The 14,997-nt window shown below is 45.3% G+C and overlaps 1 protein-coding gene across 2 annotated transcripts; it reads left to right on the top strand.

Annotated features, from left to right (window-relative positions):
* Positions 1–313: 313 nt before the first annotated feature.
* PPIC (peptidylprolyl isomerase C) lies at positions 314–14,778 on the top strand. Of its 2 annotated transcripts, none has more exons than XM_040241714.1 (5): positions 314–804; positions 5,935–6,048; positions 6,784–6,877; positions 9,612–9,796; positions 13,773–14,778. In XM_040241714.1, exons 1-5 carry the CDS (start codon positions 688–690, stop codon positions 13,899–13,901), a joined length of 639 nt encoding a protein of 212 aa, XP_040097648.1. In that variant the 5' UTR covers positions 314–687; the 3' UTR covers positions 13,902–14,778. The 2 variants fall into 2 exon arrangements, with proteins under 2 accessions (XP_040097648.1, XP_040097649.1); XM_040241715.1 differs by lacking the exon at positions 314–804 and adding an exon at positions 1,148–1,292.
* Positions 14,779–14,997: the final 219 nt, after the last annotated feature.

Raw genomic sequence — 14,997 nt, 5'->3', positions numbered from 1 at the left:
AAAAATGAGTATTTCCCCATGTCATTAATTTCTAAACAGAATTTTTAAGTTTGTAAAATGTATATCCCCAATTTGAATCATCTCAATTAGAGGTCATTCGTCCTGTGTAATCGAGTAGAAACATCCAGGGTCTCGAGAGTTCTGAGAGAAGTCCAGAACTTGGCTAAAGCCTCTGATGGCACATTGGAACCTGGCAGGCTTGGCAGAGGCTGCTCGGCTCCAACGGCGGCTGCGGTCACAGAGGGGGACCCGCGGCAAGCAAGATGCCAGGATGACCCGGAGCCCGGAGTCACCTCGACTTTCCATCAGGTTTAATGCGCGTCTACGCTGTAAGTTCCCGGCGATGCCTCAGCTCGCATCCCTCAGCTCTCGGGTCCGGAGCGATGAGGCATCATCCGAGCAGCGCCGGCTTGCTCCGGATGCCCGCGCCCAGTGCACCCTCCAGCCGCGCGGCGGTTGGACTCGGCTCCGCGCTCCGTGGCGCGTCTCTCCGAGTCCCTAGCTCGGGTCGCTGGGCTGAACCTGGGAGGAGGCGCCCGAGGTTCCGGGCCTGCCCGGAGAGCCGCGTCTCCATCACCCCCGCCCCTCGAGCCGGGAGCGCGCAGGCGCAGCCGGCCAGGCTTCCCGCCGGCAGTCCCGGAGTCTGCGGTCGCGCCCCAGCCGCTGCCGCCGCCGCCTCCGCTCGTCATGGGTCCGGGTCTCCGGCCGCTGCTACCTCTCGTGCTTTGCGTGGGGCTCAGCGCCCTCGTACCGTCCGCGGGAGCCTCGGGCTTCCGCAAGCGAGGCCCCTCGGTGACGGCCAAGGTGACCGGGCAGCGGGCAGCAAGTTCCCCTCGTGCCGCCCGGGGGGATGGGGGAGCTTTGGGGACTGGAACCTCAGGGTCAGGCGCGGTGATCAGGGGGCTTCCCAGGCACAGAGGATGGGAGGCGGCCGCGGGGCTAGGTGGTAGTGGTGGGGGTCCCCGCGCGCGCGCGCGTGGGTAGGGGGGCGCCCTCGCTCTCCTGGGAGACTTTAGGGGCGCTAGGCCGAGCCCGCCCCCGCCGCGGGCTGTCTGAGCGTCATCTCCTGGGCTGGTGATCCGACGTGGCCACCAGCCCCCGAGCTGGGAGAAGCTTCCGGAACCGGCGAGCCCTTTCTCTAGGGAGGAGACAGCAGAGGACTTCCTTCGGCGCGGCGGGGACTTGGGAATGGAAGCAGGAAGAATGCGGGAGGGCGAAGGAGGCGCGCTGCGAGAGGAGGGGTTGCAGCTGCGCCGCCCCCGCGGATGTCACCCGGCCGCTCAGAGCCCCAGGTCCAGCCCCTGTCGCTTGGGGTAGGGTAGGCGCTACGTGGCCTTGCTTAACCAAGGACTGTCCTCCTTTTCGTGTTTAGGAACCACCATCAATCCCCGCCAGGGAGGGAGAGGTGCGCTTTTCAGACTGGGGAGTAGACACAGGGCTTGGGATGCTGCTGAGCGAGGCCCAGGAGGCCCCTGCATGACCGAGGCCAGCCTTTCAATCTCGATGGGAGGTGGTGGGGTGGAGATCTGCCTTAGACTGCCTCCTTACAGCTTCAGGTCTTTTTTCAGCACGTTTACCCAATGTTAGAAGATAGTGGGAGGATGCCCGGAGAGACAGAGGGAAGAAAGGAGTGATTTGGTGCCCTCGATCACCACTTCTCGAAAACCCACTGGCAGGAGTGTCTTAGAATCTGGAAGAAGGAGCAGCTGCAGGTGGTCTTAACAGTCGGTCCCCTGCCAGTAGAAATGACAGTGTTGGGTGCTTCAGTCCTCCACTGCAGACCCCACCGGCGGAGCCAGGAGGACACGGGCTGGAGAGGTACAGCCCAATACCTGATGTAGCCTGAGAGGAGTGAACAGGAAGGCCCTGCTGCAGGGGTGCGGTGATAAATGAACTGTGGTTGGGATCCTCAAGGAGAGGGGAAGAAGAGTGGGGCTTCTTAGCCAGGGTGCTGTCACTGAGTTTTCATGCACTCTAGGTTTGGAATAGGCACTTAACACTATCTCCTTTTTCCCCCACCCCATTTGTCATTAAGTTCTAAAAACTAACTGTGCAGGCATGTCCTGCCATAGATTTGACTCTGCTGAATTACTTTTTCAGTGGGGCATTTTAAGACAACTACTCTGTTGGGAAGTGGAAATATTAAAAATGATTTCTCTGAGTGTGGACAAGTAGATGAATTGGCCATCACTCTAGTGTATTCTATGTTTTCCCCAGCAGCTTTTCCTCTGATAGTGTTTGAAAACAAGAATGTAAATGAGAAGTATGAAGTGCTGTCTCTCCCAGGGCCCTTTCTTGTCTGTGAATCTTGCTGCCAGCCACCACCTCAGCCTCCTGCCCAGACTCGGAGACTCACTGGTCTCAAAATCCACCCAGTTGGCATTTGCACCCTTGCATTTTCTAGCAGATGCCATGGGCTCTGTGCAGCATCAGGCACCTGAGAGTGTAGAAAATAATGCTGCCATCTTTCCAACTGTGCTCAAGTCACAGGTTGCTGTCACTTTCTGCAGTTCTCAGAGTGGCTAAGAGGCTTCACCTGAGGTAATAACAAGTTACCAAGAATGCCTGAGTCTCCTCCTCTGTAAGTGGAAATAGAAATAATACCTGCTGGCAAGGTTTTGCATATTAGATGTGATAGAGCAGGTAAAGTGCTTAGCCCTGATTGAAGTTCCTGATTTAAGAGGTCAACTGTTAGTGTTATTTGTGTTATCTTATTAATCCTCCGGTGGCAGGGCAGGTACAGATGAGGAGCAGGGGCTTGGAGTTGCCCAAGGTCCCATGGCCAATAAGTGGTAGAGCTGGTTTGAGAACAGTTTCCTTGACCTCGAGGCTCCTGCACTTGGTGTCTTCCCCAGTTACGTTGGAAATGGAAGCACAGTTAACCCTACAAGGGTTTGGGGCAGGCTCTGTGAGGTCCTCTTGCCTCTTCCCCTATCTCTTCCCACCCTCTGCTGCTGCTGCTGCTAAGTCACTTCAATCATGTCCGACTCTGTGCAGCCGCATAGACAGCAGCCCACCAGGCTCCCCCATCCCTGGGATTCTCCAGGCAAGAACACTGGAGTGGGTTGCCATTTCCTTCTCCAATGCATGAAAGTGAAAGTGAAAGTGAAGTCGCTCAGCCGTGTCCGACTCTCAGCAACCCCACAGACTGCAGCCCACCAGGCTCTCACCTTCTAGTGCCCCATAATTTTCAGATGACTTTCAAGGGAAGCCTCAAGGGAAAAAAGGAGGGACCAAGGGCCAGCTCTTGAAGTGCAATGTGGAATTCAAGTGCCACCTTTTCCAGGAAGCCTGCTCTGATCTCCACAGATAATCACCACCTCTAACTATGACATTTTATCAGTCCATACCTTCTTGTAAAGCTTGACTTCCCATCACAGTGACTATCTCTGTGCTTCCTCTTCTGTGGGACTTTGTAGCCTCATTCCCTTTCACAGGGCCTGTTCCCAAGGACAGGCAGCAAAGTCAGAGACGATCTCAGGGTAAGAGGGTTTGCCTGGCAGCCACCCCAGGCCCACCTTACCATCTGTTTAGGTGTGTGTATGCCCTGGTCTTCATTCAGTATTGCCTTTTTTTTTTTTTAGTATCTGCTTGAGCTAACACTGTGCTGGGCACTGGGGATCTAAAAATGCCATTTCCACCCCTTCAGGTAGAAATTGCCTAGACAGAGAGAGTCACATTCATGACAAATCACAGTCCAGGTGAACGCAGCTTCAAATTGAAATTCTGTCTTTCACGTTCCTAGTATTGCCTAACAAAACTCGGAACTCTTAGCCAGATCCTTCCTCCGCCTTCTGAAATGGGTGAGAGTCTTCCTTCCCAGCCGGTTGTGGTCAGAAGGGTTGTGTCGCTTCTCTGCGCATAGATCCCTTTTCCTGCCTCCGTGCAGGAAAGAACTGCCAGGTGGGGCTTATGCCCATTCTTGTCCCCGGAGGCTGCTCCCCTCCTTCCAGGCTGGCATCCCATCACACCTCTGTCAGGATCCTTCCCTCAGCCCTCAGCATCCCTCCAGCACACTGGTATTCAGTGTTCTTGGGGTACTTGTCACCTGCAGCCTTGTGCTATGGCTGTTCATGTACTTGGCCTGTCTCTCTCCATAATCTCCCTGAGGACAGGGACTTCCTCCACTTGTACCCTTACAATGCCTTCTGCAGAGATCTTTGATAAGTATTTAATAAGATTTGATTTTTATCATTTCCATTAGAGTTAGGGAAACTCTGCTGTATTTTCATGCCATCATGCAAGAAGTTGAAGGACGCTGTGGTTTGGGAAAAAACAGCATATTAATACGTGTGCTAGGCCGCATGTAGGAAAACAAGATGGTTATTGGAGAGTTACGCTGGGTGACATAGACACTTTTTCTTCATCTTCTCATGCTGTCCTCCCACACTTTATTCTCTTTGCCGTTGAAATGTTCACAGGCTTTCTTTGCTCTTCTTTATTTTAAAAGTCTGGCAGGTTTATGTGGTGCTTCCTTACAATTACATACCCAGTTCTTGTCCTGGAGCCTCTTCATTATTGCCTGTTATTGAATTTACTCCTTGATTTGGAAATCCCTTTGGAAAACTGCTTCTTTTACCCCAGGCTGCATGCCAGGCTCTTGCGGGCATTAATGGAGCTTCCTGAATCGTCCCCTTCACTGCACTGCCCAATCTCAAGGGCCTGGTCTTTTATGCATTCTCTAAACTTTTACCATGTAAATAATAATAACAACAGTTTTTTGCAGCTCTGGCCATATAAAATTGCAAAATGCCACATGGAACACTAAATATCACATCATCCTATGACAGACGTCCTGATGTATTGGCAGAGGCTCTTGTCTTGAACTAAAGCTTGACAGTCTTTACTTTGCAATTTTTCTAAACTGTATGACATCTTTTCTCTTTGACACCTTCTTAAATTTTTTTAAAGCCATCTCTTGAATGTCTTTTTTTGTTTTTACCCATTCAAATAGTGAATTGGTTCATATTATCTAAACTTGCTAACAGAATGCCCTTTGACTCTGTGGCCTTTTCAAACATTCTCTCAAAGTCATCTTAACACAGTGATTTGTGAAGCAGAACATATATAATTTCATTTTAGGTGAAACAGTTAAAAAAAAGTCCAAGAGAACTTTTAAGCATATCTGTCAAGAAAGAAGTGACTGACTTCTGGAGCTGTGCTTGCTCTCTTCTGTTTTAAAATGCTGTGACAGAGAAAAGGCACGTTCTACTTGGGCAACTTTAGGAACTTGAGGACTGGATTTGGTGTCTCAAGTGTACAGGGTAAATGGTTCTGTCAGGACCAGCGTGCAATGTTTGCCATACTTAGGACGCAGCAGAGGCCCGCGTGTCTTAGTGTGTTTGGATGTGAGTGGCAGGCCTTTTGGAGCAGGGCTGTGTGTTTTGATCTTCTTTCACAGGCCCCTTGACAGCAGACATCTATTGAGAACTCATTGGGAATTTGGCGCTGCTTGAAGTTACAAAAAAATAAATCTGGATGGCTAGACTATTTCTTTTCTCACCAGTTTTTTTTTCTCCTGCCAAGACTGGAGATCATCACCTTTCAGAAGAGCAGTAGTCTCCACTCTCAACCCCTAGTTTTGTCCACAGAGCTAGGAACCGAGGCGACAGTACTTGGGGGAGAGGAATTCTTGAAGACATTACGGGCTCATTCTGACAGTACTGAGTCCAACTTTAAACCCAGTTTGTAGCACAGTGTCTGACTCAGTGATGGTGCTCCATAATGGTTTGGTGAATGAATATTTGCGAGTGAATTGCACCCACAAAAATGGTTTCAGAACTCCTTTATCTCTTGCTCCTTCCCCTCCTTTATAAAATGCTGGTGGCCGGGGCCCTCACACGTGGGTCCATTCTCAGACTGTCACATGTACTTACCTTGTATTGTGGCTTTTCCACAGTGTAACCTGGTGCTCTGCCTTTCACCCCCATGCAGGTCTTCTTTGACGTGAGGATTGGAGATAAAGATGTTGGCAGAATTGTAATTGGCCTCTTTGGAAAAGTCGTGCCCAAGACTGTGGCAAATTTTGTCGCTCTGGCAACAGGAGAGGTATGTCTCAGTTTTATCCCCTTTAACTGTGCAAAGAATTGAGTCTTCCTCCTTTTAAGTCAAACATACAGAGGTATTCTGGGGGATGAATGGAGTGAATAGCATGGAAACATAGACACTACCATATGTAAAACAGATAACCAGTGGGAATTTGCTGCATGACTCAGGGAACTCAAACTGAGGCTCTGTGACAACCTAGAGGGGTGGGATGAGGTGGGAGGTGGGAGGGAGGTTCCAGAGGGAGGGCACATATGTATACCTATGGCCGATTCATGTTGATGCATGGCAGAAAAAACAATTATCCTCCAATTAAAAATAAATACCTTTAAAAAAATGTAAATATAAAAAAAAAGTTGTACCTGGGAAAATAAGTATTAAATTGGTAGATGAGATGAATCTGAGACATCTCGTAATATTTTACTTTGTTTTTCTATAAAATCTCTATTCTTTAAGCACTCAGTTTCCTCAAGGTTCTAGAAAGTGAAACAGTCATTAAGTGAACATGCAGACTTCTCTCTTTCTACTTGTGCATGTTAGTATTTTACTTCCATAGTTTATTTATTTTTCAGTCAGCTAATGATAAATATCTGTCAGTAAACTATTGTAGCTACCTACTTTAGTTCTGTAGATATTTTGTGTAATTTTCTCATTTTGTCATTTCCAGATAAACACTGGGGTTTATCTTACAGTATAGGTTATATCTGCTTGTGTATTCAATTGACATAATCTCTTTAGAAAGGATATGGATATAAAGGAAGCAAATTTCATCGCGTCATCAAAGATTTCATGATTCAAGGAGGAGACTTCACCCGGGGAGATGGCACTGGTGGTAACGTTGCCTCTTAAACTTTTCCTTTCCTGCTTACCCAAGTGAAACCTAAGACTAAGATGGTATACTTGCCCAGCATATTGAACTCCCAGCTTCAAGGAACAAAGTCAAAAAGACAAACTTAATTCTTCCAGAAAGATGTTTTTGGTTGGGGGGGCGCCTCATCTAACAAAATCTTGGTAGGTGCAAATGAGTGAGGCCTCCTAATTTTAAACAGTCTTTGCTTGGGTGTTCATTATCCTTCTTTAGTGGAGATGTACTCATTTAGTCGGCTGTTTTGCAGTTATGAAAATCCTAGACTCCTGGTATGTAGCAATATGGAAAGTTGTCTGTCATAGCAAGGAGAGGTAGACTGAAAAGCCGTGTGCCCTGGAGGGGGACAGCCAGCTGCAGAAGTGCATTTTGCAGGGGTGGGGGGGGGGGAGGAGGGAGGGGAGAGGTGGTGCTGGTCCAGAAGCATCATACCAGAATGATGAGACTGGTATTTAGGTGGCAGGATCACAGGTGAATTTACCTCCTTCTTTCAAAATTCTCTTTTTATCATCAGCTTTTTGCAGTAATAAAAAATTAAGTAATAGACCACTTGTCACAATTATAGTATAAATTAATTTTTATCAACACCATTAGAATTCAATAAAGAACCCATAATTCAGTTTATAGAATTTCAAATATATCTGAGCTTATTGTTTCTCATTGAGGATTCCAGCTGCCCAGCTCCCTGGTCTGTCTTTTTCTCATAAATGTAGTGAGTTCTTTTCCTGAACATACATACAATATGGAACTATACCGAATTTTTATTTACTTCAGGTTTAAGATTTTTAATTCAGCAAATACTGGGTTTGGTAGATAGTAAATGGCTAACGTTCAAACACTATTGTTAATTTTATGTTTATTGCAATGGTTTTTTTAAAATAACAAACTGGCTGTCATTAAATGCTTGGATTTGCCAAGACACCGGTGAAAATGCTGCTGGGTATGGGAAGGTAGACTGGATCAGAGGAACATGTTCAGGTTACTTGGTTGAATGGGGCTGCTGCAGAGCTGGGTCTCTGGTGGAAAAGCCTGCAGTTCCAGTGCTGGTTCCCTCGGGGCAGGCACTCCGCGGTCCTGCCTGCGCCCTGGCAGGAATGGTGATGGAACCTCACTGTTCTCTCTTCTGTTCCTCTTTCTTTCTCTCTCCGCTCTCTCTGCCTTGTGTGTGTGTGTGTGTGTGTGTGTGTGTGTGCACATGCACATGCATGTACAGAATTAAAATTCTCTGAGTTTTGGAGGTAGGACCTTTTGGATCATTTACATTTAGCCTAGACCTCTCTGTAGGCAGAACTTTTTTCCTGCCAGGCCACTTCGTATGTCACTTACCAACCAGCTATAAATTGCTTACCTTTGGTATTCACTTCTGGTCCTCCTAACTGAGCCAGGATTGGATTTTTTTTTTCCTTAGGAAGATGAATTATATTTGACCTCGTCTACAAAAAAAAAAAAAAAAAAAAAGGCAGGGTCCCTTAAATTATTAAATATTAATTACTCAGATTAATATAAAATAAGAGTTACAAAGCAGTGAAGTTGTTAAAATATCCAGTTAATTTATTTAGAAGCTGTATATCCCAAGATGTACACCTTAAGAAGAAAAATGATCAGGATTCACAAAATGTCCTTACTATTCCTCTACGGCAACACTTTCTAGGTAACCTGTTTGAAAAGTTAACTATGTTAGCTATGAAGAGGTTTTGGTTGTATATGAGTGAAGAAAAATGCCCATGTAAGACCCAAGTCTTAAGGAACTTTTTTGCCTGGTCCTTCACAAGTACTGCATGGTAAGAAGGAGATAACATGAGAGCTAACTGAGCCAGACTTTAAGGTTGGCCACTGATGGATAAGGGGCCCTGCAGTAGAGAAGTTGAGTGTCACAGGCACTCAGGGTTGGGGGATGGAGCAGATGGTCTGAACTGTTGTTTTATAGGAAAAATGTGCTGTGCTGGGTCTCCAGCCCCCATGCCTGCCTCTGGCTCAAGATTGGCTCCCTGGCTGCTCCCAGTTGCTGTCACCCTCTGTACCCTGAAGTCATCAAGCCTAAGACTTCCAGGCTGGCACTATGCTTCTTAGTACTGAGGCTCTAAGTGCTTAGAGAACCAGAGTTGGAGCCAGAAGTTCAAGTTTTACTTTTTTCAAGTTTGATAAGCTCCCATTTGATAAGTTTGATAAGTTTCTCATTCACAATGGGAATGAGTGAACCTATCCTATAGGACTGGTAGGAGGATTAGCTAAGGGTGTATTTTAAGTGCATACTGCAGTTGGCTTGGCTGCTGAGGTATGAGTGACCCAGGACAAGTGACCTGACCCTCAGGACAGAGATGGGGTCACTAGGATGGCTTACCCATCATTCCATCAGACATTACCATGCCATCTTGCCCTTCTGTTCCTTCTCATTTCAAAGTGAAATCACTGACTTGCTTGGTCAAGGTTTGGGTCTTCGTTTGAGGCCAGAGGGCATCTTGCCTTCTTGTGTCATACTTAAGGCTTTTGTTTGTTGGTTTCTTTTGGTCCCTGGTGCTGTTTCCTTAAGGAGTAAATTTTATCCTCTGCTTAATTGCTCTTTATGTTTGACTGTCTTCCTCATTCCCATCTCCTATAGGGTTCTCTTAACCAGCTCTACTCAAACCTTATACTTCCCTTTGAAGAATTTACTTTTGTATAACATCTGTTGACCCTACCCTTTTTGTTTTGTCTCACCCAGGTATAAGCATTTATGGGGAGACATTCCCAGATGAGAACTTCAAACTGAAGCATTATGGCATTGGGTGGGTCAGCATGGCCAATGCTGGGCCTGACACCAATGGCTCTCAGTTCTTTATCACCTTGACCAAGCCCACCTGGCTGGATGGCAAACATGTGGTATTTGGAAAAGTCCTCGATGGAATGGTAACTTGATATATTATTTTTTCTCATTCAAAGATTTATAATGAAAGTACTCTTAGTGATTTGCTCTCAAATTATGCTTCTTAGAGAGCCATAATTATATGCTGACTGGCCTCTTCAAAGGTGAATAAAATATATATGGTATGTGGGTTCAGACCCTGAGTTGGAAGGATCCCCTAGAGAAGGGCCTGGCAACCCACTCCAGTGTTCATGCCTGGAGAATCCCATGGACACAGCAGCCTGGTGGGCTACACTCCATGGACTCACAGAGAGTCAGACATGACTGAAACGACTTAACACACACACACACGGTATTTTAATTGTTAGGAGTATTGGAGCAGAAGCTGGGGGAGAAGTTGAGTCCTTAATTTATCATACTATTAGATATAATTGGAAACTCATTTTAATGTAACCAAATGAAATCCTGTAGGTACAATGAAATATCATTTAAACTTAAAAAGGAAGGAAATCCTGTCTCTTGCTAGAACATGGATAAATCTTGAGAATGTCTTGTTAAGTAAAGTAAGCCTGTGACAAAAAGACTGTATGATTCCATTCAAATGAGGAATCTAAAGTAGTCAAGTACATGGAAACATAAGGCAGGATGATGGTTTCCAGGGGCTGGGCGATGAAGAAATGGGGAGCTGGTGTTCAATGAGCATCTCTAAGAATCTTCAGTTTTCCAAGATGAAAAAATTCTGGAGATTTAGCAATAATGTGAATATGCTTAAACTAATGAACTTAAAGTTACACTTGGAAGTGGCTGAGATGGTAATTATTCGTTATGTGTTTCTTGTGCTCCGTTGCTCAGTCGTGTCTGATTCTCTGCAACCTCATGGACTGTAGCCTGCCAGGCTCTTCTGTCCATAGGATTTTCCAGGCAAGAATACTGGATTGGGTTGCTATTTTCTTCTCCATGTGTTCCTTACCACAATTTAAAATATTTTTGAAAACTCTGAGCCCACATAGCTCAGTACAGATATAAGTCACTTTCAGAGGCACACAGTATAACCAGCAGAATTCCTAAAGAGAATTCAAATTTATGCTCCTGTGTCTGAAAGAACATCAAAGGGGTCCAATTCATAATCCACAGGAAGAATTCTTAAAATCCTCATTCTCTTCCACTCCCTGCATTTCTCCTTAGCAGCTGCCCCAAGATGCTCTTCCAGCTCCTCTCTGGCAGCTATAAGGTCTGCCCGGTACAACCCTGGAGCATCCTTGAGTCCCTTCCCTCTGCCGTAGTTCATGTGAACGCATCCAAATATAAATAAACTAATCTCACTCACGGTAGTTCTCCCACAACTTCTACCTGTTATTCTGATTCCATTCCCAACTAAAGGGCAGGAACTGAGCTGGCTGACTCAGAACCTCCCTTACAAGGCAAAGATGTGTTCAACCAGAACTGTCAAATAATTCTCATTGGCAAGTGAGATAGGGCTTCCAGGGTGGTTCAGTAGTAAAGAATCTGCCTGCCAGTGCAGGAGACCCAGGTTTGATCCCTTGGCTGGGAAGATACCCTGGAGAAGGAAATGGCATCTCACTCCAGTGTTCTTGCCTGGGAAATCTCATAGACAGAGAAGCCTGGTGGGCTACAGTCCACAGGGTCTCAAAGAGTTGGACACAACTTAATGATTAAATAACAAGCGGGATGAGAAGCAAAGGGGGAAAAGACCTGTCACTTAATATATCACTTTAGGTCCCATCACAGTGAAGGACATGCCTACATTTTCATAAACCAGTGTCCTCAAAAGAATGTATTCTCGAATAGCAAGGAATCCTAGTCTCCAGCTTCTGACTGCTTTTTAAGTGAGTTAAACATAGACATGCATGTGTTAAAACAGTTTGGAGTTTTAACTGCTGAGTCTAATCAGATTCCAAGTATTTTAAATGTAAACTGATTCAAGTGAGCATTTTTGAATACAACATAATGCTTCCCTTGTGGCTCAGATGGTAAAGTGTCTGCCTGCAATGCGGGAGACCCGGGTTCAATCCCTGGGTCAGGAAGATTCCCCTGGAGAAGGAAATGGCAACCTATTCCAGTGCTCTTGCCTGGAAAATTCCATAGACAGAGGAGGCTGGTAGGCTACAGTCCATGGTGTCACGAAGAGTCAGACATGACTGAGCAACTTCACTTTTACTTTAATGCTGCTGCTGCTGCTGCTAAGTCTCTTCAGTCGTGTCCAACTCTTTGCGACCCCAGAGATGGCAGCCCACCAGGCTCCCCCGTCCCTGGGATTCTCCAGGCAAGAACACTGGAGTGGGTTGCCATTTCCTAGGCTGTAAGAAAAATGAAGAGTATGCGTCTGGGGCTTCCTTCTTCTGGTCATGGTTTTCCTTCTGCTCTTCTGGATCTTATGTCTTGGTGCCCTGGTTGGCTGTGTTAACCTCCCTCCACCATTGGCATGCATCCTGGGAGATCTGCTTCCTGGTCCTAGACAAACAGTCCTGAATATTTTATGAGTCATAAACTACTTTGAGAAACTATTGAAAACTATAAACTGTCTCTAGAAGGAAAATAAGAAAGTATGTGTGTCATACAGTTTCAAGGAATTTTCACAATCTCCTGACTTCCATCCCCTGACCCTCCAGAGATTGTCTAGGTGGTTTTCTTAACACTGGACCTCACCCCAGACTTGTAGAATCAGAATCTTCACAGGTGGGCCTGCAAACAAGCATGTTCAAAATTGTGGTCAAATATACTCAACATAGAAATTTCCATTTCAACCATTAAATAAGCAGTTTTTAAGCTGCCACAGGTAATTCAGGTGTGTAGCTGCTGCTTTAGGTACACATATGCACGTAAGAATCCAAACACACAATCTATTTAGAAATATGTATTGTTATTAGAAGAATGCTGATCTTTTATCTTAAATTAGTTTGGATTAGCTGACACCATGTCCAAAGCACTGAGAAACTTTGTTGCTATTTTGTTTCAACCTATTTTAGAAACTCATTAGAGATCTACTAGCTTAGTCCTTGCCTTGTATGAGACACAATGGTCCATGGGCTGTGAAACCATCCAGAGTAGAGAAAGGGGTCTTTATACCACTGGTGGGGTAGTGAGTGAAAGTCGCTCAGTCATGTCTGATTCTTTGTGACCCCATGGACTATACAGTCCATGGAATTCTTCAGACCAGAATACTAGAGTGGGTAGCGTTCCCTTCTCCAGGGGATCTTTCCAACCCAGGGATTGAACCCAGGTCTCCCCCATTGCAGGCAGATCCTTTACTGTCTGAGGCACCAGGGAAGCCCGTGGGGGTAGAGATTACATTAGTATCGGACTCAGCCTGTAGATTCAGCTTCCCAGGTGGCACCAGTGGTAAAGAATCGGCCTGCCAACTAGTGGTAAGTTGGGCAGGAGATGACACCCAAGAGATGCACGTTCAATTCCTGGATTAGGAGTATCCCCAGGAGGAGGAAATGGCAACCCAATCCAGTATTCTTGCCTGGAGAATCCCATGGACAGAGGAGCCTGGCAGGCTACATACAGTTCATCGGGTTGCAAAGAGTCAGACACAACTAAGTGACTGGGTACACACACTTACAACATGTAGATCACTGGAGTCAGCTTTAAAATGGGCAAACCCCGAACTGGCCCCATTCCTAAATCTGCTCTCTGGCTCACTTTCTTATGCTTAGACCTCTTACAGAGTGGAGCTGAAATTACCTCCAATTCTATGTTAACTCGTAAGTTGGGCTGTAACAAGTGAATAGAAATAGTATTTATTAGAGCTAGGTTGCTAATAAAAAGAAGAGAGGAAATACACAAATATGCCCACTGATTAGCAAGCTTGTAGGTAAATTTTATCTGTTACATATAGATTTCCTAAGTTTTCCATAGTTAGCTTGCATGGTTTTTGTAATCATAAAAAATGAAAACTTATTTCCCACTAGGGCTCAGACTTCACATTGATTTTACCTCTTGATCATCACAGTTGCTGGTCAGAAGTGATCCATGGGTCTCCTTTTCTCTCACCAGACAGTGGTCCACTCCATAGAACTGCAGGCAACTGACGGGCACGACCGCCCATTCACCGACTGCTCCATCGTCAACAGCGGCAAGATAGATGTGAAAACGCCCTTTGTGGTAGAGGTCGCTGACTGGTGATGCAACTGGCAGAGAACAAAGAACATGGTCTGGCAGGGGTGTGTGTGTGTGTATGGGCTGATTCTTCAAAGTTACTGTTTTGCTTTGTTTTTCAATTTTATTCTCTTTTCTACTCCAGATTACAGAAAGGTTATAACAATCAACCACTCAAAATTTAGTTATCATGAATTTTGGTAAATCACTTGTTTAGGGACTTTGCACTTAAAAGACTTATCCCTTTCCTCCAGTGGTGCTATTTTTAAACTAGAAACTTTGTATTTGGTATCTTCTTTTGAAGAACAGACACACAGTCATTACTTTGCTGGATTAAGTGTGATCCCCAAATTGAGTGATGCTGAAGGTTTGTCTGAAAAAGATGGAGAAAAGATGGAGACAAGAAGTGTATCATTTTGTATTCAAACAGAAATTCTTTTCAGGTAAAGGGAAATTTGATTAGTATTATCTATGTCACAGGGACTTTTACCTTTTAAAGGTGCTTATTCTCTATATTAAATACTTTTTATATAAATCAATTATTTTTGAAAGACATTTTTTAACCTAAAGTTCTTTTTAAAATCTAATGTACAGAAATATATGCATTTTAATGTCACCAGTGAACAGATTAATAAAGGTTCTGCGATTCAAAATATTAACACAACTGGATAATTTGTGATAAGAATGCACAGAAGTGATGCCCATCCACATTCCAGACACTCGAGCTGATTATTCACCTATTTTTTACTCAATGTAATATGTTTAAAAAGTCCACTGGAGTCTAGCTGCCGCAGAAAGGAATCTTTTTTTTTTTTTTTTCCACTTACATAATAGAGATGAAGATTCAGGCTACACTTAAACTGGATGGGAAAATAAAATCCTATTGGTGGCTCTTGTTGTAACATACCTGGCTGTACCAGAGTGTGCCTACTCTCTGTTCAGATGGGAGTGGTAGGGATCACAGAATGATCCCATTGCTTTTCCTGCAGGGCTCAAGCTGTGAGGGTCCCCCAGAATTCCATCTCTTGAGCACTGTTCTAAGAAAACTGCTTCAATGAGAGATAAGATGATGAGTACTCGTACTGTTGATGGGGGTATTAATTGCTGCAAGCCTCCTAAAAGC

The sequence above is a fragment of the Oryx dammah genome, unplaced genomic scaffold (assembly GCF_014754425.2).
Source record: "Oryx dammah isolate SB20612 unplaced genomic scaffold, SCBI_Odam_1.1 HiC_scaffold_5, whole genome shotgun sequence".
NCBI lineage: Eukaryota > Metazoa > Chordata > Mammalia > Artiodactyla > Bovidae > Oryx > Oryx dammah.
The sequence above is the reverse complement of the archived record's forward strand: the minus strand, read 5'-3'. Positions and strand labels throughout refer to the sequence as shown.

Bases quoted from the DNA above. Each gene is read 5' to 3' on its own strand.
- PPIC (XM_040241714.1), top strand. From the start codon at position 688: ATGGGTCCGGGTCTCCGGCCGCTGCTACCTCTCGTGCTTTGCGTGGGG. The intron at 6,878-9,611 runs GTAACGTTGCCT...TGTCTCACCCAG, and splicing joins CCGGGGAGATGGCACTGGTG to GTATAAGCATTTATGGGGAG. The intron at 9,797-13,772 runs GTAACTTGATAT...TTCTCTCACCAG, and splicing joins GAAAAGTCCTCGATGGAATG to ACAGTGGTCCACTCCATAGA.